At 49.3% G+C, this 23142-nt stretch overlaps 1 protein-coding gene across 2 annotated transcripts in view; it reads left to right on the top strand.

Moving 5' to 3' along the window:
* Positions 1 to 23142, top strand: part of HS1BP3 (HCLS1 binding protein 3) — an 88866-nt gene that overhangs the window by 30798 nt on the left and 34926 nt on the right. Inside the window, exon 7 of one of the 2 annotated variants that reach the window (XM_073897031.1) lies at positions 2301 to 3012. The exons of the other annotated variant lie outside the window; for it this stretch is intronic. Coding sequence (XP_073753132.1) covers positions 2301 to 2490 — 190 coding nt within the window. The 3' untranslated portion in view covers positions 2491 to 3012. Of the gene's footprint in view, positions 1 to 2300; positions 3013 to 23142 lie in introns of those variants that run through there. 2 annotated transcript variants of the gene reach the window in all.

The raw sequence follows: 23142 nt of genomic DNA, 5'->3' as shown, positions 1-23142 counted from the left end.
TTGGAGAAACCAGCCACTGGGCTTGGGGCATGGAAGGATCTAGGTTCCAGTGCAGCTGGGCTGTGTGACATCCCCTTACCTCACAGCCCACAGTGCCGTGTGAAGAGACTCCCCTGGGCTCTCGTAAAGGGGCCAGCAGGACTGTGACGTCCCATTCGTGCTGGAGGAGTTTCCGTGGGCTGGTCACTCACGCATCACGGGGGACCCCTGCCCGGGACGAGCTGAACGCTGATGGGAAGCGGCCGGCTGTTGGGTGGGCGGTCAGAAGGTGCCAGCAAGCTCAGCTCGGCCCGGCGTCCATCCTGGGCACTGAGCACTCATTGCCAGGTGCTGAGCTATGGACAACGTGGTGAATAGAACGGCGTGGTGAGCATAACCTGGAGGGCCGATGCTAATCGCGCTCCTGGCTGACCTCGGGCTCTTGCTCTCCATGGCTCACACTCAGGATAAAACCACAGCTTCTGGAGCGGCGATTATGGGCTGAGCCCGTAGCCGGGGTAAGCAGGAATCCCTCCTGACAACTTTCAGAGGTGCCAGTGCTTCTCTGCCAACTCAGCAGCTAGTAGCAGCCTCTAAATTGGTTTTTTAGTAAAGCTGAGTTAGCTCCCTCCAGCCCGACTGGCCAGTCATGCCATCGATCCAGGGCGAAGCAGAGGGAGGCCAGGACTAGGTAGGAGGCACAGCTCTGGGGCTCGGGGGACGCAGGGAACGACATGCCACGAACATTTCTTGAGCACCCACGGGGTACAGTACCTTTCCCAGGCACGACAGGGGTCCCAAAGATGGAGAAACATGAACCGTTAAAGCTGGATCTGCCATGAGCCGTGCTGAGCCCCCAGTTTCAGTTCTGTTCCGTGGACCTCCTGCCCAAACAGCAGACGCAGCTGAAGGAGGTACCCCCTCCCGTGCAGCCTCTCACCCCATCTCCCCTCCCCTCTGTCACCTGCCCGCACAGAGTGTTGCGTGTGACCTGAGGCCAGCCTCCCGTCTGCTATAACGAAGTACCAAAAACTGGGTGACTTGAAGCAACAGGAATTTATTCTCTCCCTGTTCTGGAGTCCAGAAATCCGAAATCAAGGTGTTGGCAGAGCCACACTCTCTCCTGAGGCTCCAGGGAGAATCCTTCCTTGCCTCTTCCAGCTTCCTGTGTCGCTGGCACTCCTTGAACTTGCTTGGCTTGTAACTGCGTTCCTCCCATCTCTGTCTCCATGTGGCCGTCTCTTCTGTGTCTTCTCTGGGTTTGTGTCCAAATTCCCTCTTCTTGTAAGAATACCAGTCATTGGATTAGGACCCGGTATGATCTCATTTTACCTTAATGACACCTGCAAAGCCCCGATTTCCAAAGAAGGTCCCATTTATGGGTGCAGGGGGACATGAATTTTGGAAGGACGCTGTTCCACCCGGTATGGTTACTAAGGGCCTGGGACCTTCCGGCAGACTGAAGTGATGATTTCTGCACCTCTACTGTCTGCTCCAGGGCCTGGCAAGGACCTTCTCTGAGGGCCCGTCGGCCACCATCTGGAACTTACCATATAAGGTTTGGGAGACACTTTACGATGGCGTCTGACAGCGGACGCAGCCTCCGTCGTCACTTGTAACCAGAAGTTAGTGTGTGACTTGTGGAGCTCCAGGTCCTTCCCCACGCGGCCAAGGGGTGGCCTGAGCCCCCTGGGCTGTCGTGCCTTCTCTTCCCCGAGCGATGACAGGCCCAGAATGGGTCTCCGTTACTTCCTGTCCTGAGCCATGGGCTGTTAGGAGGAAGCTGAGGTAGGCAGCGTCCCATTCCGTCCTGTCATGTAGTACACAGTGGTGAGTCAGCCGTGGTCGGAGCGGCCTCAGCTGACAGAGGGCTGTGTCTCCCTTCCTAGAGGGGTGCGCCGTGCCGGAGGAGGCCTCTCCTGGTGGGGCTGCAGCACCTCCTGCTCAGAACCCTGGCTCAGTGGAAACCCGATGGCTCTCCCAGGCCGCTGGCCTCCAGGGCTGCCCTCCGGCCGTCACCCCATCCTCTTCTCGCTGGGCGTCTGAGGAAGCTGGAAAAGGCTGTGACAGAGCTGGTGGCGGGAAGCGGCCTCCAGAGTGTGAGGGCCACTGGCCCACTCCCCAGGCGCCCGAGGGGGCCTCCCCTGCTCTCTCCAGTAGCTTTTCTTCCTCGGCGAGATCTCTCTCGACATCTCCACGTTTTCCTTTTGGTTCAATAGCCACTTTGCTGATTTCCCCCCAGCAAGTGCTGTTGGTCCAAGAAGGTGATCCTTCTAGATGAGACAGCGGAACAGCTGACTTCGTGTCTCCCTGTTTCTCAGACCATCAGGAGCAGCAGAGAGGCTCTGCTTGACCTTCTGGGGGCCCGAGGGCCTCGCTTTACTGCCTGCTGGTCTGGGATTCTCATCAGGCTCGTCCGGTTTTATGGGTGGCCCTGGGACGGGACCCCGGCCCCCGCCGACTGCAAAATCCACGGGCACGGGAATGGAAGATGCTTCAGCACCTCGGTGAAAGTCTGGCAGTTTCTTCAAAGGTGTACATGAATTTTCCATATGACCCAGCAATTCTACTTCTAAAAATATACCCAAAGAGAGAGAGAAACCCATGTCCTCACAAAGAGTTGTAGACAAATGTTCACAGCGGCTTGATTCACCATGGCTAAAAAGTGGAAACCACCACCAAGCCCACGAGCTGGTAAATGGATAAGCAAAATATGGACTAGCCACACTGTGGAATATTACTCAGCAACAAAAAAGCACAAAGTGCCGACGCCTACACGACATGGACCGATCTCAAAACCATCATGCTGAGTGAAAGATGCTCGACTCGAAAAGACTACAGAGTTTATGATTCTATTTCCATGGCATTTCCACAAGAGACCAATCTGCCTCAGGCTAGAGGCCAAAACGAACAGTGACCGCAGATGGACGCAAAGGATCTTTTGGGGGGTTTGTTGCAATGATTGCACCATTCTATAAATCTACTGAAATTCTTCTTCTGCACATTTAAAATGGGTGAATTTTAAATTAAGTTATACCGTTAAATTATACCTCAATAAAACAGTTTTACAAATTAGTGACTGTGAATGAAACCAGCAAACCGACCCATGGGCAGCAGAGTGCAGTGGCCGAAAGTGTGGGTCAGCTCTCCGCTCTCCCGCCGGCCAGCTGAGTGGCCCTGGGCCAGCCACCTACTCTCCGCGCCTCGGTGTTCTCACCTTGAAATGGGGATAATAATCTGCTTCACTGGGGTCATTGTAAGGAGAAAATGGGTTAATGTTTGTAAAGTTCTTTGATCGGGACTTGATGCATAGTACACATTATATGTGAAGAACTGAAATGCCACTACATCGTGACTCAGTTGTTTGTTGCACTGCAAGCAGTTCTAGGGTTCAAGTGCTCCTTCTCACTCTTCTGAGAGTGAGAGCCAGACCTTTGCGGGAGAAAGGGGAAGCCGATGGGGCTTGCTGTATGAGGACGGCCAGAGGTGAGAGGCTGTGTTCTCTGCCAGCCTCTCAGCTTATCTGTGCCCATCTGCCACACGGGGCAACACAGCCTACTCAGCCACCACACGTAGGGTCGGGGTCATGGGTGACAGCTGTGGATCCACAGAGGGGCCTGGTGGCTAGGGGCTCTGGGATGTGACCTGCGTCCTAGATCTGGATGGGCCATGGAGGGTGACCTGAGGGAGGGCAGATGGAACATGCTGGAAACGAGCCTCTGGAGAAGACATCATTCTGATGGGGATTACTAATAACACCTGCAGGGCCATGCAACGGGGGGCTCGTCCCAGAACACCCCGCACCCCAAAACAAGTACAGCTTTTCCCAGCACCATGGAGACAAGGAAATAAACACATTACTTCCCTCTCCTGGCCCCTGACCTTTTGTACAGAGCCACTGGCCAGGCGGGGCTGGGGCGGGAAAGTGGGGTGGAGAGAGGTTTCTGGCAGTCCTGGCTGCTTGTGGCCTGCCCAGACTGTGAAGAGGGCCTGGGCGTGATGCCCCTTCCTCTTTATGCCTTGAGCCTCCTCCAGCTTCTTCATCTCCCGGGACTGGGGGTGGGGTTCCTGCATTCCCCTTTGGAAAGAAGCTACACCCACAAAGACATATGCAGATGCTTATAGCACCACAATTCAGAACACACCCAACCGAAAGAAGGAACCTGCGTATCCACGAGCTGGTCAACAGATAAACCAACAAGGACACCCATACGGTGCAAAACTGCTCAGCAAAGAAAAGAAAAATGCTAACAGATACGACCACATGGTGGATCTCAGACACAGACTAAGTGAAAGAAGCTAGACCCCAAAAACTGCAAACTGGGTGATTCCATTTGTATGAAATTCTAGAAGAAGCAAAACTAGAGTGACAAAAAGCAGATCAGTGGTTGCCAGGGGCTGGGGCTGGGCAAGGCTGCCTGAGGAAACTTTCTGAGGTGACAAACACTCTAAAATTTGAGCATGACTATAAACAAAACTCAGTAAGTTGTACACTTAAAATAGGGGAACTTTATTGTATGTAAATTGTATGTCCATAAAGCTGTTGAAAAAGGGACCATAGTACAAAAACTAAACATACTCTTAACCCTTCAGTCCAGCAACCCTGCTCCTCAGTATTTACCCAAATGAGTTGAAAACTTACATCCACGCAAAAACCTGCACACCGATGTTTATAGCAGCTTTATTCACAATTTCCAAACCTTGGAAGTATCCAAGTAACCAAGATGTCCTTCAGTAGGTAAATAGATAAACAAATGATGATATATCCAGACAGTGGAGTATTACTCAGCACAAAAAAGAAATGAATCATCAAGGTATGAAAAGACCTTCCTTCCATGGAGGAACCTGAAATGCATGTGAAAGAAACCAATCTAAAAAAAGGTTCCAGTGCAAGACTGTTGAATCACAGATCTGTACCTCTGAAACAAATAATGCAACATATGTTAAGAAAAAAAAAAAAGAAGAAGATAGCAGGAGGGGAAGAATGGAGGGGAGTAAGCTGGAGGGGGAGACGAACCATGAGAGACGATGGACTCTGAAAAACAAACGGAGGTTTCCAGAGGGGAGGGGGTGGGGGGATGGGTTAGCCTGGTGATGGGTATTAAAGAGGGCACGTTCTGCGTGGAGCACTGGGGGTTATGCGCAAACAATGAATCATGGAACACTACATCAAAAACTAACGATGTAATGTATGGTGATTAACATAACAAAAAAATTAAAAATAAAAAAAGGCTCCACACCCTATGATCCCAACAACAGGACATTCTGCAAGAAGCACAACTGTGGAGACAGGAGAAGGATCAGTGGTGCCCAGGGACTGAGGGGAAAGGGAGATGAACAGATGGAGCATGAAGGTTGTTTAGGGCAGTGAGACTATGCTGTATGATACCGTAAGGAGGGATACATGTCATCCTACATTTGTGCAAACACATAGAATGTACACCACCAAGAGCGACCCCTAATGTAAACCCTGGACTTTGTTGAGATGATGGGTCTATGCAGGTTCATCATTTATAACAAACATACCGCTCTGGCGGGGAATGGTGATAACGGGACAGGCTGTGTGTGCAGGCAAAGGGGATGTAGGAATTCTCTGTACTTCCTATTTAATTTGCTGTGAACTGAAAATTGCTCTAAAATGTAAAGTCTGTTTTTAAAAACAGGAACCACAAGTTGAGGCTCATTAGCCCAGAAGCTGTCTGCCTCTCCAGGGGGTCAGCCCTGTTGCCCCAGGCCGTGCCCCACCTTCAGTGACACCCCCCACAACCTCCAGAGAGCCCTGGGCTCCAGCTGAGGCTCACAAACATTTGGTTCATGGTGGTAGGGGTTCCTGGTCCAGCAGATGGGCAACCCTGAGGGAAGGAACTGGAGGCCCCCCATGAAGGGGAGGACCTGCCCCAGGTCCCCTGGGGAAAATGAGGGGTCAAAACCCTGTCAGCCTGGAAGCTTCAGGCACTGACTGGCCTTGGTTCTTGGTTCCTTGAAAGCTTCTCTCTCTTCGGTATGATTTCCATCTTTCTGTTTTCCTCCCTGTAGTTGTCCTGCACAGGCAGATGGAGAAGATTTATTGCAAGATAGCACAGTGCTTTTCAGAGGTGGGTGAGCTCCCCTGAGCAAATCATGAAGCAGCATGATCAGGTTTTCCTTCTGTCTTCTCATGGAATGAAGCTGAGGGGCCTCAGTACTAGGAAAACATGCTAGGGGCTGTCCCAAAGGCCATCAAGCTCCAGGGGCTTGGACTACATGGGCCCTCAAGAGAATGAACCTTGGGGCACCCGGGTGGCTCAGTTGGTTAGGCATCTGCCTTCGGCTAAGGTCATGATCCTGGGGTCCCTGCTCGGGGTGGCGGGGGGGGGGCGGGGAGTCTGCTTCTCCCTCTGCCCCTCCCCATGCGTGTGCTCTCTCTGTCTCAAATAAATCAATAAAATCTTAAAAAAGAGAGAGAGAGAGAATGAACCTTCCTGGGAGGAAACTCAGTGGTCCACCAGGACCCCAGGAGCAGGCTTTGAAGTCTCAGTCCTGCCGAAGGCCTCCACCAGCTCTCCTTTTGGGTTGGAAAGTGCACGAACCTTTGCTTGCTGGGATCAAGGAAGTCCTGTTGTGTGGCTCTCAAGGGGTAGCGAGCCAAAGACTGCTCACGAGGCCCTGCAGCAAGTAGGGATGCTGGCGTGGGCAGGGCTGGGCCTCTGTCTCCCAGGAGAGTCTCATCCTGCAGTGGCATTGGACAGAGAGGTTTTGTTTTGTCCTGTGGTCAGCTACTCGTGGACACGCTACGTGGCTACGTTCGAGGAGGTTTACACGGGTACCTCATTTTCCTTGAATGGAAGCCTAAGGTGTTATTTTTGCTAATAAATGAGAAGCAGCTCCTGCTGGTGTCACTGCCTGTTCCTGAAGGAATTTTTCTCTTGGCATTGGTGTCTTTGGGCTCAGCTTGAGGAAGATGCCTTTAGACCTGAGGCTTAAGGGTCCTAAGTTTAGAGAGAAGAGAGGAGGGAGCCCAGAGCCTGAATCCAAGAACTGGGTCCCCAGGCTCACGTGGAGATCAGAATAGACGTGCTGTAAAGATGGTGCAGCACCTGGTCAAGCTCCCCAGCCAGCCGCCAGGTCTGCCCCTCCTCCCCGCCCCCCCCACACTGGGCCCTCATCCCCACCAGCCACTCACCTCTGAAAGGTCCTGCTCTCTGGAGGGGCTTATTAGCTCATTGTAATTATTCCAGTTCTTCGATGAACGTGAATTTGCTCATGTTTTTTAAGTCTTTTCAAGTTAATTTTGATCGTTTAGATTTTTCTAGGAAGTTGTCCAGATGTCAAATACGTATCATGTTCTTTTATAACTTTAAACATTGTCTTCATGTTGGTGGCTATTTTCATTTACTGCAATTTTAATTTCTAGGGGTTTTTTTTATTGTCTCTCTTTTTTTTTAAGATTTTATTTGTTTGTCAGAGAAAGAGACACACAAGCCGGGGAAGCAGGCAGAGGGAGAAGAAGGCTCCCCACTGAGCAGGGAGCCTGATGCGGGACTCAATCCCAGGACCCTGGGGTCATGACCTGAGCTGAAGGCAGCCGCTTAACCAACTGAGCCACCCAGGCATCCCTTTATTCTCTTTTTTTAGTTGGGTATATTTGTCAGAAATTTATTCATCTTTTCAAAGAACTGGTTTTTGGTTTTAAGGATCTATTTTACTTCTTTTCCATCTAATTCATTAACTTCCACTTTAACTTGATCCATTTTTCCTTTTCGTTTTGTTTGGGGGTTTTTTGGTTTTTTTGTTTTTTTAGTTCTTTTTTTAGAATCACATTTTTTATTTACTTTCCCTTTTTTGTTGTTACTTTTAAAAATATGTAAGGCTACAGAATTTTCTCTGGCACAGTTTGGGTCACCGCCCACAGATTTCATAATCTTCTTATTTTCATTAATTTTTTAGAAGTCTAAATTGGAAGTTTTTCTTTCCTGTTTAAAAGTGAGGAGCTATTTTAAATACTAGTAGTGTTGATGTGTTTGTGCTTTTGCTTCCAAGGTTTTATCACTATTGTTATTATTATTCCTCTGTGATTCATTTCTAGTCTTATTGCATTCTGCTTTCCATAATTTAAAAATCTTTCTTTACAGCCTAGCACTTAACTAACTTTTATAAATGTTCAATGGGTATTTTAAAATATTTATTCCTCGGGCACCTGGGTGGCTCAGTCAGTTAAGCGACTGCCTTCAGCTCAGGTCATGATCCTGGAGTCCCGGGATCGAGTCCCGCATCGGGCTCCCTGCTCCGCGGGAAGTCTGCTTCTCCCTCTGACCCTCTTCCCTCTCGTGCTCTCTGTCTCCCATTCTCTCTCTCTCAAATAAATAAATAAAATCTTTAAAAAATATATTTATTCCTCTTGTAGAATATATGGAATTTTAAAATTATTAATTATCTTTCTCAGAATTCTATATTCTTATTTACTCTGGGTCCACCTGACCCATCATTTCTGAAGGGGCATACCACCATCATGATGGTTTTGTCCGATTCTCCTGGGAGTGGTTGGTGCCAATCCTGGCCAAGGATTCCCCACAGACTCTGGCCTGGTCTCAGAGAGGTGCTAAGGGCTCCCATGAGGGTATGACCTCACATAATGGTGCTAGACTCATCCGGTTTCTGTTTCTGGACTTACACTCCAAGCTTGCCTTTTCTGTGGCTCAAACCATTGTCTTCACAGAGCTTCCTGGGGGCTTCAGGGGCCTGGGCATCACTGTGGGCACTTACAGGATTTCTCTCCAGCTAAGAGGGAAGGGAGCAAGAGGGCCTGCCCACAAGCAGACGTTTTCCTGCCAAGTCAGCAGCCTCCACCTGCCATGGAGCCAGGTGCCCTAGAACACCTGTGTCTCTTGGATGGCCATCAGTTCTCTCTGGGCACCTGCCAGTCAGACCAGCAAGAACTGGTGATTTGTTTTTCCTCTGGCCAGGCAGGCCCAGATATAAACATAAAATTTGTATCAAATTGCACGGAATTCTGAATAGCTAAAACAATTTTGCAAAAGAAGAATAACACTGGAGGATTCACACTTCCTGATTTAAAAACTTCTACAAAGCTACATTTATCAAAATAGTGTGACGGGAATGCAAACTAGTACAACCACTCTGAGGACAATTTGGAGATTCCTCAGAAAGTTAAAAAGAGAACTATCCTACGACACAGCAACTGCACTACTAGGTATTTATCCAAAGGATACAAAAATACTGATTCAAAGGGGCACGTGCACCCCAATGTTTATAGCAGCAATGTCCACAATAGCCAAACTATGGAAAGAGCCCAAATGTTCATCAACTAATAACGGATAAAGAAGATGTGGTGTGTACACACACACACACACATACACACACACACACACACACACACACTGGAATATTACTCAGCCATCAAAAAGAATGAAATCTTGCCATTTGCAATGATGTGGATGGAGCTAGAGTGTATTATGCTAAGGGAAATAAGTCAGAAAAATATATGATCTCACTCATATATGGAAGTTAAGAAACAAAACATGAACATAGGGGAAGGGGATAAAAAAGAGGCGGAGACTCCTATCTGTAGACAACAAACTGAGGTTGCTGGAGGGATGTGGGCAGGGGATGGGCTAGATGGGTGATGGGGATTAAGGACGGCACATGTTGTGATGAGCACTGGGTATTGTATGTAAGTGATGAATCACTAAATTCTACTCCTAAAACCAATATTACACCAGATGTTAACTAACTAGAATTTAAATTAAAAAAGTTGGAAAATATATACCAGAGTTTAAACAAAATAGTGTGGTACTAGTACGAGGATAGACATATAGATCAATGGAATGGACTGAGATTCCAGAAATAAATCCATTATATCTATGGTCAATTGATTTTTGACAAAGGTGCCAGGAGCATTGAATGCAGAAAGAATAGTCTTTTTAACAGATGGTGCCAGAGAGGATATCTACATGCAGATGAATGCACTTGGATCCTACCTCACATCACGTACAAAAATTGTCTCAAAATGGATCAAAGACCTAAATTAATATAGAAGCTAAATCTATAAAATCCTTAGGAAAAAAACCATAAGGATAGACTTTCATGACTTTGGATTTGGCAATGGATTCTTGGATATGCCCCAAAAACACAAGCAGCAAAAGAAAAAACAAATTTAATGTCATCAAAATTGAGGGAGGTCGTGCTTCAAAGGACATCACCAAAAGAGTAGAACATTTACTCAGAGAATGGGAGAAAGTACTTGTGGACCATATATGTGATAATGATCTAGTATCCAGAATGCATAATAAGCTCTTACAACTCAACAATACAATAAATAATTTAAAAATGCCCAGAGGACTTTGATAGGCATTTCTCCAAAGAAGATATACAAATGGCACATGAAAATATGCTCAACACCAATCGTCACCAGGAAAACGCAAATCTGAACCACAATGAGATACCATTTCACACTCACTAGGATGGCTTTAATTTAAACAGATTGGAAAAATAGCAAGTTTGTGAGGCTATGGAGAAATTGGAACCCTCACACACTGCTGGTGGGAATGTAAAATGGTACAGCTGCCGAGGAAAAAAATTGGTGGTTCCCCAAAAAGTTCAACAAAAAATTATTGTAATATCCAGCAATTCCACTCAAAGGTATATGCCCCAAAGAATTGAAAACAGGTGTTCAAACAAAACTTGCACAAGAATATTCATGGTAGAGGGGTGCCTGGCTGGCTCAGCTGGTAGAGCATGTGACTCTTGATCTCAAGGTTGTGAGTTCAAGCTCCATGTTGGGTGAAGAGCCTACTTAAAAATAAATAGAAATTTTAAGAATTAACGAATATTCATGGTAGCCCTATTCATAAAATCGCTCACAGATAGAAACAGCTGAAATGTCCATCAGCTGATGGATGAATAAACAAAAGGTGGTAGATCTGCACAGTGGAATATTATTCAGCCAGAGCGCGTCAGCCCATGAAGTACTGATATGTGCTCCAACATGGGTGAACCTTGAAGACATTAAGGCGAGCAGAAGAAACCAAACACAACAGGCCACATATTGTATGAAGCCATTTATATGAAATGTCCAGAATGGGAAAATCCGTAGAGACAGAAAGTGGATTCGTGGTTGCCAGGAGCTAGGGGCTGGAGAAATGGAGAGTGCCCATTTCTGTCTGTCTAATGACTATGGGCTCTCCTTTTGGGGTGATGAAATGATCAGAAGTAGATAGTCGTGATGGGTGTACAACAATGTGAATGTACCAGCCCACTGGATTGTACACTGTAAAATGGCTAAAATGGTAAATTTTACATTATGTGTGTTTTACCACACACACAAAAGTGTACCTAAGGCCTGTTGGGAAACAAGCCCAGCAAGGGAGTTGGCCTTGCCTGCCACGACAAGAGGCCATGGAGTCACTAGATGATGGAGAGCAGAGGGGTGGCGGGGAACCCAGGGGGCCATGGAGGATGGAAGGCGTGAGGCAGACGGAGGAAGGGGGGCAGCATGTTTCAACAGCTGATGTTGAAATCCTGGCCGCTGGAGTGCAGGCCTCCCAGGTTTGAGAAGCCCGTGTGTGTTTGCGCGTTTCCTGGGAATGATATGGGCTGGGACTTGTCTTTCTTGGCTGCTTCTAAACCAAAGACAAGCTCTCCCCTGGTTTGGCAGGAAACCTGTGAAGTTATTGCCAAACATCTGTTTCATTTTCCTTGGCAACAAAAGACATCCTAAAAGATAGACTCAAGGCTTAGAATTAGGAATGTCCATAATGCTTTCTCCTTCTCTCCCATGGGAGTTGAAACCCAAGCTCTGAAGCTCAAGTTGAGAGAGGGCCAGACCTGGGCTGCGGGGAATGGAGCTCCTGGAAGAAGAAATGAGTGAGGTGGGAGGGAGGGATACACAACCAGGCCAGGCGCAAGCAAACTCTGGAAATCCAGAGTCTAGAGCAGGAGTCCTTTGTGGGGGATGGAGGTGGAGGGTACCCCTCTCCCTGTGACCTGCTTGACTTCTGAAATGGAGAAACCAGGAGACCAGTCCGAGAGAGAGAGCATGGGCTTTGGCATCAGGCAGGCTGCTTTGAATCCCAGTGTGCTTACTCTCCGAGTGACCTTGGGCAAGTCTCTGTGCTCCCATCTGTAGAAGGGGAAATGACATCTACCTCATCGAGTTGTTGCTGGGATTAAGTGCAGGAACACACTTGAACAGTGAGCGGAGCGGAGCACACTAGAGGGGGTCCGTGAATGTATCTGGATCCTCCAGAGAACTGGGCTGGGGAGGCCACTGTGGCCGGGCCTGCCCATCTCTGCACCTCTGTCCCCTCATGTGGAATAGCAGCGGCCTCTCAGTGACTTTCTATAATTTTATGACTAAGAATTCCAGACCCAGGCTGTTCCTGGGGATTGTTAAAAAGTAGGGCAACTTATGGGGCGCCTGGGTGGCTCAGTCGGTTAAGCATCTGCCTTCGGCTCAGGTCGTGATCTCGGGGTCCTGGGATCGAGCCCCACATGGCACCAGGCCCCCTGCTCAGCGGGGAGCCTGCTTCTCCTTCTCCCTCTGCCCCTCTCCCCTTCTCGTGCTCACTCTCTCTCAAATAAATAAAATCTTAAAAAAAAAAAAAAAGTAGGGCAGCTTATCTAGGGCCTAAGAGACACACAAGGTATAGACTGAAAAGCTCTTCATTTCTCAGCTGAGGTTCAAGCAATGAAATGACCATTGACAGGCAGACAGCCACCTCTCAGACCATCCCAGGCCCACCCTGGGCCAGGCTCCCTGGGGAACAGGGGTGGAAAAAGTGGCCCCAGCTACACTCCTGCCTTCCAGCACCTTCTCTGATTTTCTCAGACCTGTAAAGTCTGAAGTACTGTTACTTAAATATTTAAACATTAACACGGCCAATGGCAGTCAATTCCCATAAAGAGAATCTGCAAGTCCCAGTCATTTAGGAAGGGTGGGGGTGGGGGACTTTGGAGGGAACAGCAGGGTCTGTCCCTACTGAGTGCCAGCCCTCTTAGGACCAGCACGAGCCCACCGTGCATCTAATATCACTGTCTCCATTTTAGGGAGGTGAAGGGACTCGCGTGAGAAGTCAGCAGGGAAGTGGCTGAGCTGGAGTTTCAACCCATCTCTGCTGCCATGTAGACCTGGGTTGCCAAGAACATTCAGTCTACTGAGGGGGCCAAGCATGGCGACTTCCCAGGATTTTTTAACAAGCTTTGTTGAGTTATAATTCACATACTGTACAATTCTCCCACTTAAAATGTACAATTCACTGGTTCTTATTATATTCACAGAGTTGCACAACCATCCCCACAATCAATTTCAGAGGGTTTTTCATCACCTAAGAAACCCCACACTCTTTAGCTACCATATGCCAGTCTCCCCAACCCCCCTAGCCCTAAGCATTCAATCTATTTCTGCCTTCTATACATTTGCCCATTCTGGACATTTCATATAAGTGAAACGATCAAATATATGGCTTTTTGTTCCTTGCTTCTTTCACCTAGCACAATATTTTCAAGCTTCCTCCATGTTCTAGCATGTGTCAGCATTTCATTCTTTTTATGGCCAAATAATATTCCCATGTATGGCTAGACCATACTTTGGTTATCCATTTTTTAATTGATGGACATTTGGGTTTCTACCTTTCAACTGTTATGAATAACATTGCTCTGAATATTCACACACAAGTTTTGTGTAGACACATGTGTTCATTTCTCTTGGATATATACCTGCAGTAGAATTGCTGAATCATATGGTAATTCTATGTTTAACTTTTTGAGGAACTGCCAGACTGTTTTCCAAAGTAGATGCAACACTTTGCATTCCCAGCAGTGCTGGGTGAAGTCTTGGATTTTTCTACATCCTCCCCAACACTTGTTACTATCTGTCTTTTCATTATAGCCATCCTCATGAATATGAAGTGGTATCTCATTGTGCTTTTGATTTGCATTTCCCACTAATGATACTGAGCATCTTTTCATGTGCTTATTAGCCATTCCTGTATCTTCTTTGGAGAAAGGTCTATTCAGATTCTCTCCCCATTTTGTAATTGGATTGTTTGACTTTTTATTATTGAGTTGTAAGGGGTCCTTATATACTCCAGATACAAGTCCCCTATCAGATCTATGATTTGCAAGTGTTTTTCCCCTGCCGTGGGCTACCTTTTCACTTTTTCCGTAGTGTTCTTTGAAGCACAGAAGTTTTAAATTGTTATGAGGTCCAGTGTATTTTGTTTTTCTTTGGTAGTGTATACTTTTGGTGTCATAGACTTCCCTGTTTTTTAAAGCAATATTTAACATAGAGAAATATGCCCATACCAAAACAGCAAAAGCTATTGATTCTCTTTTTTGTTTTTTCAAGCTGAGACTTCTAAAGATTTTTTTTATTGATACTACACATTGATCCAAACATAATTTGATGCTACTTATGGAAATTCAAATAAGAAGGATACTATACATAAAGAATTCTAGGGAAAATGAAAGTAGGCATCTCAGAGAACTAAGGGTAAAGTCAGTGTGTGAATTACATACACAGGGCTTCCTAGTGGCCAAAGCAAAGAGGAAAGTGCAATTAGTTACAAGATTCACAGGCCAATGGAATAAAAATCTATCTACAGCTTAAGGGAGGCCTCCCTTTTCCTGTCACAGAGGCCAGAAAGAAATTTCTCCTATGGCTCCTCCTAAGGGGAGAATGTGTTTGGGCTCATCAGCTAGAAGACAACACACACATAATGTCCCCAATAACCTATTTATCCACAACCAAATTCCCTTCCCTTCGTGTTTCCAGACCCCTGTCTCTTCCTGCCAACCGTTTTGCCCCACATGAAATTGTCCTTATAGTCATCTGTTTACAAAACACCAATATGAGTACCTCACTTCCCTTCTTGAAATTCTTCGATAGCCCCCAGCTGCCCTTAGGATAAAGTCCAAGCTCTTCAACTTGACTTACGTGATGCTACATTATTTGACGCCAGCCTACAGGAGCCGGTAATTTTGAACACGTTCCCCAACTCTGGATCTTAGCTTGTCAGGGCCTCCACTTTGAGGCCTCACTCAGCTCTCTGTTCTCTTAATTCACTCACGCTTTTAACAAGTACACTGTCTACATCTTTGTCCAAGGTGAGATCAGATTTGAAGCACCAGACTAGAAGGAACAGGAAAGAGTTGCTCTAGGCAGGATGCTCATACTACCAGTTTCTCAACAGTGGGACAGACTGAAAAATTACAAAAAGCAGGTCTAGGTACTCAATAAGTTGGGTAATCTGAGGCCATTCATTCACCACAGGTACAAACACTCTGCTCATCCAATAGCCATGCTGATCAGCCTATGCCGTAATACGGTAGAATTTGGACCCTTCACAGTGATAAAGCTAATGATAAATTCTTTTCATTGCACTGTTGTAATACTGCATGAGGATATGCAGTATCGCTTAGAATAATTTCCTCATATACCAGTTGATGCAAAATTTAAAATATATATATTTGTTCTTGAGTTAATATTACATTATAAATATTAGAATATAAATATTCTTTATAAGAAAACTTGACCCTCCAAATCAATGAATTTTATTAACTGAAGTTTGATTACAGAGGGAAAGGATGACCACCCTCTAATTCTCTGTACCAATGTTTAAGAAAATAAAAGTTTTTAGAAATACAAGAGAAATCAATCTATGTTCATTATAAAAAAAAAAAAATACAGATAAACCAAAAGAAAAAAATGACACTTTCCAAAGATAATCACTGGCAATATTTTAAAATATTTTCTTCTGTATTTTTACTGTGTGTACACATATATATATGTAAATGATTTATATATATATATACACACGATGTACATATATGATTTTTTTTTTAAATGTCATCTCATGGACAGATTTTGTAACCTGTTTCTGTGTACCGTGAGGACATCAATGCAATAATATCATGAACGTTGGCGTGTGCGTGAGTGCAGGCCGGGCTGTGGTTTGGCCGCACTATGCTTTATGTAACCATCTATTGGACATTTGGGTGTTTCTCATTTTTCTCCTCCTCCTGTGATTCTGGGCTCAGGGTGACTTGGAGGCTGATGCTGGAACCATTCTCTTTGGCGTACTGGGCTCTCTGTGACTTGAAAACATGGTGCATCTCCTGGTAGGGCCATTTCGACTTGTAATAATGGCGCTTTGTGGCTTAATGAGAACAGGGCTCTATTATTCCCTCTTTGTCTGACCTCAGCCAACCTCGCTCTCAGTGAAAGCAGGATTCTTAGGCCCTGGGGACCCTATTGAGCTGTTGTCATAGCGATTGGTGCCGGGGGCAGGGTCACTGGGCCAATGTCCCTAACCAGACCATCTCTGTCTTAATGACACACACAGGTCACGGCTGTTCAACCCCCAACTCGGAGAGAGACATGACTAACCCTACTGCTATGCCAGTGTTTGTCCTGACTGCCCCGAGGCTGGGGGCCCCTGAAGGCTTTCGGAGGCCTGGCATACTCTCCCCAGGAAGGGCAGCTCAGCTTACCTGCCCATGGAGCCCCTGGGCTGCTCTGCTGTCCCCCACGGCCCTGGGACCATGCCCAACCCTCTGCACACTTGCAGCTCAGAGGACATTGCAGCTGAAGTGAGCCCTCCCCACCTTGAGAAGGCCCAGGGGAAGCCAGAGGGACAGGCCATTTGCTGCCTCACACAGCGAAGCTTCTTGGTACCTGATGTCAGGGCTGGAAGGACCTTGGAGACTGTCGGGTCCACCTCCCCATTGGACAGATGGAGAAACTGAGGCCCAAGGAGCCAGATCTGATGCCAAACCACCTGGCAAGTCAGGAGAACTGTCTGAACCAGTCAATCCCTACCCCCATCTCAAAATAGGAACATGTTTGGAGTCAACTGTAAGACAGTTGATATTTTTACGGGAAGTTCTTTAAGTTATTTTTTTTTATTATTATTATTACCCAAGTAGTCCATGAATACATTTTCCTTAGGGGGAAAAAAAAAGAACATTGCAGAGAAGGTTCAAAGTTCCTTTGGCCTCTGTCTCCAATCCCAGTTCTCTGCCCTGAGATAGACTCCCAGTTTGGAACGTATCAGAATCTGACTTTAAAGTACCCACATCTCATTTGCTTTACCTGGGTGGCCAGGATGGTTGGGGTGATGCATGCTCATGTCCCCAGCTGGGCGTGAATCCAGGCGCTGCACTGTGGCTGGGAGCATTGCCCACGTGAGAGGCATTTCCCTGGCCCCCGGGGTGGAAGGGAGTGTGGGACGTGCCAGCACGGCCGTGTCCTCACTCAGCCCTGGGCTGTAACAGCTCCTCCATCTTCCTGCCCCAGTGTCTGTTTTGGAATCCCAAAAGCCCCTGCTACTGGCCTGGCTTGGATGCCAGGAGCCTGAGCAAAAAAAGAGAAGCTTTTCCAGCAGAGTTTAGTAATCTCTCCAATAGGCCATGGGCCCCAGGGGCTGGTGCTCACTCAGGCTTCAGGTCCCTGTGCCCCTCTTGCGTTTCCACACACCCTCACCCCACTCCAGCCACTCCCCAACCTGACCCTACCTCCCCAGCATCTGTCCCCTCCCTCCCACATGCCAGGGAGAAGCTCAGGAACACATGCAAAAAGAGGAGGGAGGTTTCAAAGAAGAATTTAAAGAGCACAACAGTGTATCCGAAGTAGTCAGTCTTAATGTGGAGGAAATGCTGACACTGAAGGCAAGAGACAGGGAGGAGGGTCCCTGGGTGGCTCAGTTGGTTAAGCGACTGCCTTCGGCTCAGGTCATGATCCTGGAGTCCCGGGATCGAGTCCCACATCGGGCTCCCTGCTCAGCGGGGAGTCTGCTTCTCCCTCTGACCCTCTTCCCTCTCGTGCTCTCTCTCATTCTCTCTCTCTCTCAAATAAATAATAAAATCTTTAAAAAAAAAACAACAACCAAAAAAAAGAGACAGGGAGGAAAGAGGCTTTCCAGGCCCCCCTACCTTGCAATGTTGTAACATAGCCGAGGTTTGCGGCCGGGAAACAAAGCAGCTCCTTTTCCCTCAAACTTCTCTCAGTCCCAATCTTTGAGAACCTGCTAGAATTTCAGGACACACTGTTTGGATTTCTAAATGCATCGAAATTTTCAAGTTTGTTTTTTTTTAATCAGTTAAAATATTTATTTTTTTTCTCAAGCAAAGAATCTTACCCAGAGCTTTAACATGTCTGACATCAAAAAAATCAATGCGTGTTCTCCAGGCAAAGGTAGTTTGCTTGGCAAAAGTCTCCTTATATCTGTAGAATCCTAAGGTTTCTTCAGCCCAGTTTTGATCACCTCTCACCAAAATCAGCTTCCTTCTCTTACAGCCTAGAGAACTGAAGCAGAAGGCTCAGGGGCTTTCAGTAGGCAACCCCCACCCCCACCCCCCGCCAAATAAGTCAGCGGCAGGTCTTACACCACCCAGGATACCTGGAGATCTGGCCAGGGCTCAAACACTGGCACAAGATCTTCCTTAGCCTGAAACTGTAAATTTGGACAAAACCCAAGCTTGTGAGGACACTTGGCTAGTCTGCAGTTACCGGGGGAGAGGGGAAGGGAGGGGATCTTGCTGCCATGGTTACCCCGGCCCAGGAAGTGACCTTTTGCTCCAGAGTCCTGGAATGGATGCCTCTTTCCTACTGGGCTGGGAGCAGAGGGGGGTGACCGGAGCTAAAGTGGAGGGCCTTATAAGGCCTATAACACCCGTCCCCCACTTCCCCCAGCCCCAAGGCCACACCATAAACATGGAGGGAGCCCAGGGTCCCTCCCTCCTCTGGGTCTCCCTCTTCATGTGGAAATTAGCGATGATGCATGTGTGTGGCCATGAGGGGTGGCCCTAAGCTGGACCTCCAAACACAATCAAGTGGCCCAGATCCCACCTAGAGTCCGGTGAGCCAAGTCCCTCGGGTCCAATGGAGCAGTCACCTATATGGGGCAGATGGGTTCCCAGCCCAGGGAATGCAGGAGGTGAAGAGACACCAGACTCTGAAGGAGATTAGACACTTGTGGGGACAAACAGGGAAACAGGCACTTCAAACACAGTAGAAGGAATACTTTGATGTTGGTGGCGGGGTGGGGGGGAGAGGAGGAAGTATAGAGAGAGGAAGAAAGGGCCACTTTGTCTCTGTATGCAAGGGGCTGGTGGAGGGAGATCAAGGTAAGCTTCTCTGCCAAAGTGGTATCCTAGCTGGGGTCTTGAAGGATGAGTAGGAGTTTTCCAGGAGAAAAAATGCAGGGATGGAGGAAGAAAGGGAGAGAGATTAGCATTCAGGATGACAAAGCAGATAGTGTCCAAACCTGTGAGGGCCTGGACAGGGACAGGGAGTACCTGGTGTGGCCACAGATGGGGCTGCAGAGGCGTTGGGCAAACAGAAGGGAAAAGTTACGAAGAGACATAAACATTTGGGTCACATCCTGTGGGTCAGTAGTTTTCAGACTACTGGTGGCCCAAGAAGTGTTTCAGGAGGGCTCCCAAAAAGTGGGTAAGGGGTAAGTTCTGGGTCACTCCTTCCTCCATCTTATATTCTGGGGCTCCACACAGGAAAATCTTTGAATTAAGTTTCCAGTGGTAAAAAAAAAAAAAAAAAAACAAAGAATGTGAAAAATCCAGCCATGAGCCATGCTAACTCTTGTTGATTGGCGTCAAACTCTGGCCCCTGGCTACCCTCTCTTCTTGGCCGCTCAGGGGCCTTGGGGCCCTGAAAAGGCCTCCTCGCCAGCGGGGCCCGGGAGGGCAGGCACCGAGGGACAGGTTGGCCCAGCTTCCCGGCCCAGCAGGGTCCTGTGGGGACAGCTCCCTCCGCAGGCCTCCTTGGCTCTGAAGTTGTTGTGCTTGTTGTCTCATTTGCATTTATGTCACAGAAGAATCAGCAGGAACCAAAATATAGAACTAGGAAAGAAGCCCGCTGTGCTGGGAAAGGCAGCAGCCCCGAGCGGGCCACGGTCCCCTCTGGGGGACGTCAGCAGTCCAGACTCGGGCTGTGGTTGTCATCATGTCTACGGGCCCTGCAAGGCCCAGCTCCAACCCTCCCTCCCCCATGACGCCTTCCGGGTGCCACGTGGAATGACTCCCTCTTTCTGGGCCCACCTGACTCATGTAGAGCATGAAGAACTGGAACGATGATGCTGGTGGTTCAGCATGATCTGGACCCCAGAGCTACCCACAGTCCACAGGGCCCCTCTGAGCACAGTAGGAACAGGTGGTCCATCCTCTAGGAGAGCACGGCGCTGCCCCAGGACACGGGGCTCCCACTCACCCACCCGGCCGTTGCCTTTCTGCCAGCCACAGCTACACCTGCCCCACCTGGAAAGTCAATAGCTGGTGTGATTCCTGCCTCACAGAGGGGAAACTGAGGCTCTATTCATGTTGGAGCAGCTCCTCCCAAGGCAGCCTGTCCCGAGAAGTCCTCACTTCTGGCAGCTGAGGAGGGCACTTGGCCAGGCCCGGCCAGGCCCACAGCCGTGTTTGTTCCAGCCCCAGGCCAGAAGCCAGCCTGTGCCGGCAACCACCAGCACCACACCAGTCAGAGGGCAGTGGCTCACCGCCCTGTGGCCCCCACCCCAGCCGAGCAAAGGAGCAGTGTCCCCACTGGGTCATTGGGGATTTCCCGGCCAGCGGCGCCCGCTAGCTTCCTCAGAGTCACCAAATGAATTCAGCACGGACTTGTGGGGCGACAGCAGGCATCCACAGACCCGTGTAGACGTGTAGTCCGAAGCACCCTCAGGTATCATCTCACTGAGCCTTCCCACACCGTGGCACTCACTCTCGTGTCTCCCACGGCCAACATCACAATTGATCGCTGTGCTTCTTGTGACCCTGGACTGAACCTCAGAATCCTTCTCAACTCTGTGCTCCAGGCAGCCACCACAGAGCTCTTTGAGTCAATATATAAGGAGAATCCTATTTTAGCTAGCCCTCCCATGTTCAAGTGCCCGGATTTGGAGATGAGGAAGCAGAAGGCCAGCAAGGGCTGTGAGGGGAAAGCCAGTGTCCTGTCTGCCTCCAGGCCCAGGGCTCTCTCTTCTGGACCATCATCCACCTCTTCTCAAGTGGAGACTCTGGTGGTTAGGGATTTTCAACCAAATGTAGGGGTTGTGTTTTGGGGGAGTTCCCCCCACAGTTAGCCCTGCCCCTGTGCGTTCCTTTAATGCCCACCCTGGAGGCCTTCATCCCAGGCTTTAGTGCATCAGAAGGACCTGCCCCACCCTCCACCCCTCCCCCATGGCAGCTCTGGAGGGGCACAGGGGCAGCAGGGCCCACCTGACCATCCCACACCGGTCCCCAGGCACACGTGGCTGAATGTGACCAGGGCAAGAATGGGCCAGATGGGAGCAAGAAGGGCCAGAAAAGATCCAGGACCTGGGGCTGACTTGGTTGTGGGCTCAGGGAGCGTCTGCAGAACCAACAGTGACCCTCTTCTAGACTTACGCTTGATAAGGAGGATGCTCACAGGTTGACTTGTGGGCCCTCCAAGGCCAGGTTGTCCCAGGAGTTCAGGGGAGTGGGGCTAGCATGTCCATGAAGGCTTCTGGGAACCCAGAACTCCGCCGGAGCGGAGGCTCGTCCATTCACTCATTTGTTCGTTCATTCGTTCATGTGTTCATGCATTCATGCATTCAACCAAAGGCCGCCTAGCCTCAGGCAACTAGCTGCTGGGACAGAGCAGTGAGCAGAACCAGCAGAAACCGCCCTGCCTCCCAGGGGAGGGCAGACAGCACACAGGATAAAGGAGGAAAATGCATGCGTGTTCAATGTGATAAGCGCTGGGGGAAAGACACAGCAGGAGACCGAGAGGAAGTGCTTGGGAGAGCTTGGAAAGTTGAGACGAGGTGGCCGGGGAGGCCTCCACATCCAAAGACTGACCCCCTGAAGAACGCTCTCTGCCGGCGGGAGCCGTGGGCAGCTCCGGGAAAGACCTGGGCGCGGCGGAGCCCAGGCCCGAGCGAGGCTGGCGTGCTAGAGAAACAGCGGGGGCCCTGGGGCGGGAGTGGGGGGCAGGCGTGGACAGCGGCGGGCTGAGGGCTGGGGGCCATGAGCTGGGAGGGGCAGAGGTTGGATAGTGTAGACCCCAGCCCATGTAGACATGCGATGTGTTATGTAATGACCTGTCACGGGTTGAATTGGGGTCCCCCCAAAAGATATGTCTACATTCTGACCCCCAGAACCTATGAATGTAACCTTATTTGGAAAAGGTGGTTTTTATAGATGTAATTAAATTAAGGATTGTGAGATGAGATCATCCAGGGACAAGGGTCCTTATAAGAGACGCTCAGAGGGTGGACACAGAGCAGAGAAGAAGGCAGACAATGGAGGGGACGCAAGCCAAGGAACGCCTGGGGCCACAGAAGCTGAGAGAGGACAGGAGGGGTGCTCCCTGGAGCCTCCAGACAGTGTCCTTCCTCCAGGCCGGGGCTGTGCTGTCCTTTGACCGGCTGCGGGAGGGAATGTGGAACCAGCCCCTCGCGGACCTGCCAGCGACTGTAAGATTTCATCGCCTCCCTGGCCCAGCTGCCAGTGGTGGGGCTCCTGCTCGCAAAGCTCGGACAAGATCCCAGGGGCTCCGAAGGGCCAGAGGGCAGCAGGGCGGGCTGTGCGGCCGGTACCCGTCTGACAACAGACACCCTGACAGGAAATCCTCAAGCGGCTTCTGGTCCCCAGCAGCCGAGGCTTTCTGGCATCTGATGGCCGTGCTTGCGTCCGAGGCTTTCTGTGGCCTGGTGGTGGGCAGCTCCAGGCAAGACTGGGTCCTGTTTCTGTGAAGCAGGGGAAGGGTGTCCCGGTGGTGAGTGTCGCCGGAGGGCTGTTTCTTGCTCCAGGAAGGTGACAGAAGGTTTCTCTTCCCTTGGCGGCTCCCATCGAGGACAGCCGGTGGCATCACAGGGACATGGTCACAGATGGAGATGCCCCTCTCCGGCAGCCGGGACAGCCTTTGATTCTGCCCCCTGCGTTGTGAGGACAACTGTAAACTACCAGCATCTGGCTGGCTGGCTCCAGGCGCCCCCCCCAACGCCCCTCCCCCCGCCCCACCCCACCTAGACCACTGTGCCCGGTGTCCTGGCCTGGAGCCTGGCTTTCCTCCTGAGGGCTCACATGGCTCGGAGAGGCCATGTTTGCCAGCACTCAGGGCCTCTGCAGGGTGAGTAACAAATAACGCCGGCCGGCGGGGGGGTGGGGTGGCGGTCCCTGGGTGGCTGTGTG

This window comes from Callorhinus ursinus, unplaced genomic scaffold (genome assembly GCF_003265705.2).
Source record: "Callorhinus ursinus isolate GAN/ISIS: 27379988/994484 unplaced genomic scaffold, GSC_fseal_2.0 scaffold10, whole genome shotgun sequence".
In the NCBI taxonomy this organism is placed as follows: Eukaryota; Metazoa; Chordata; class Mammalia; order Carnivora; family Otariidae; genus Callorhinus; species Callorhinus ursinus.
Note: the sequence above shows the minus strand (reverse complement) of the source record. Positions and strands in the feature narration are given on the sequence as shown.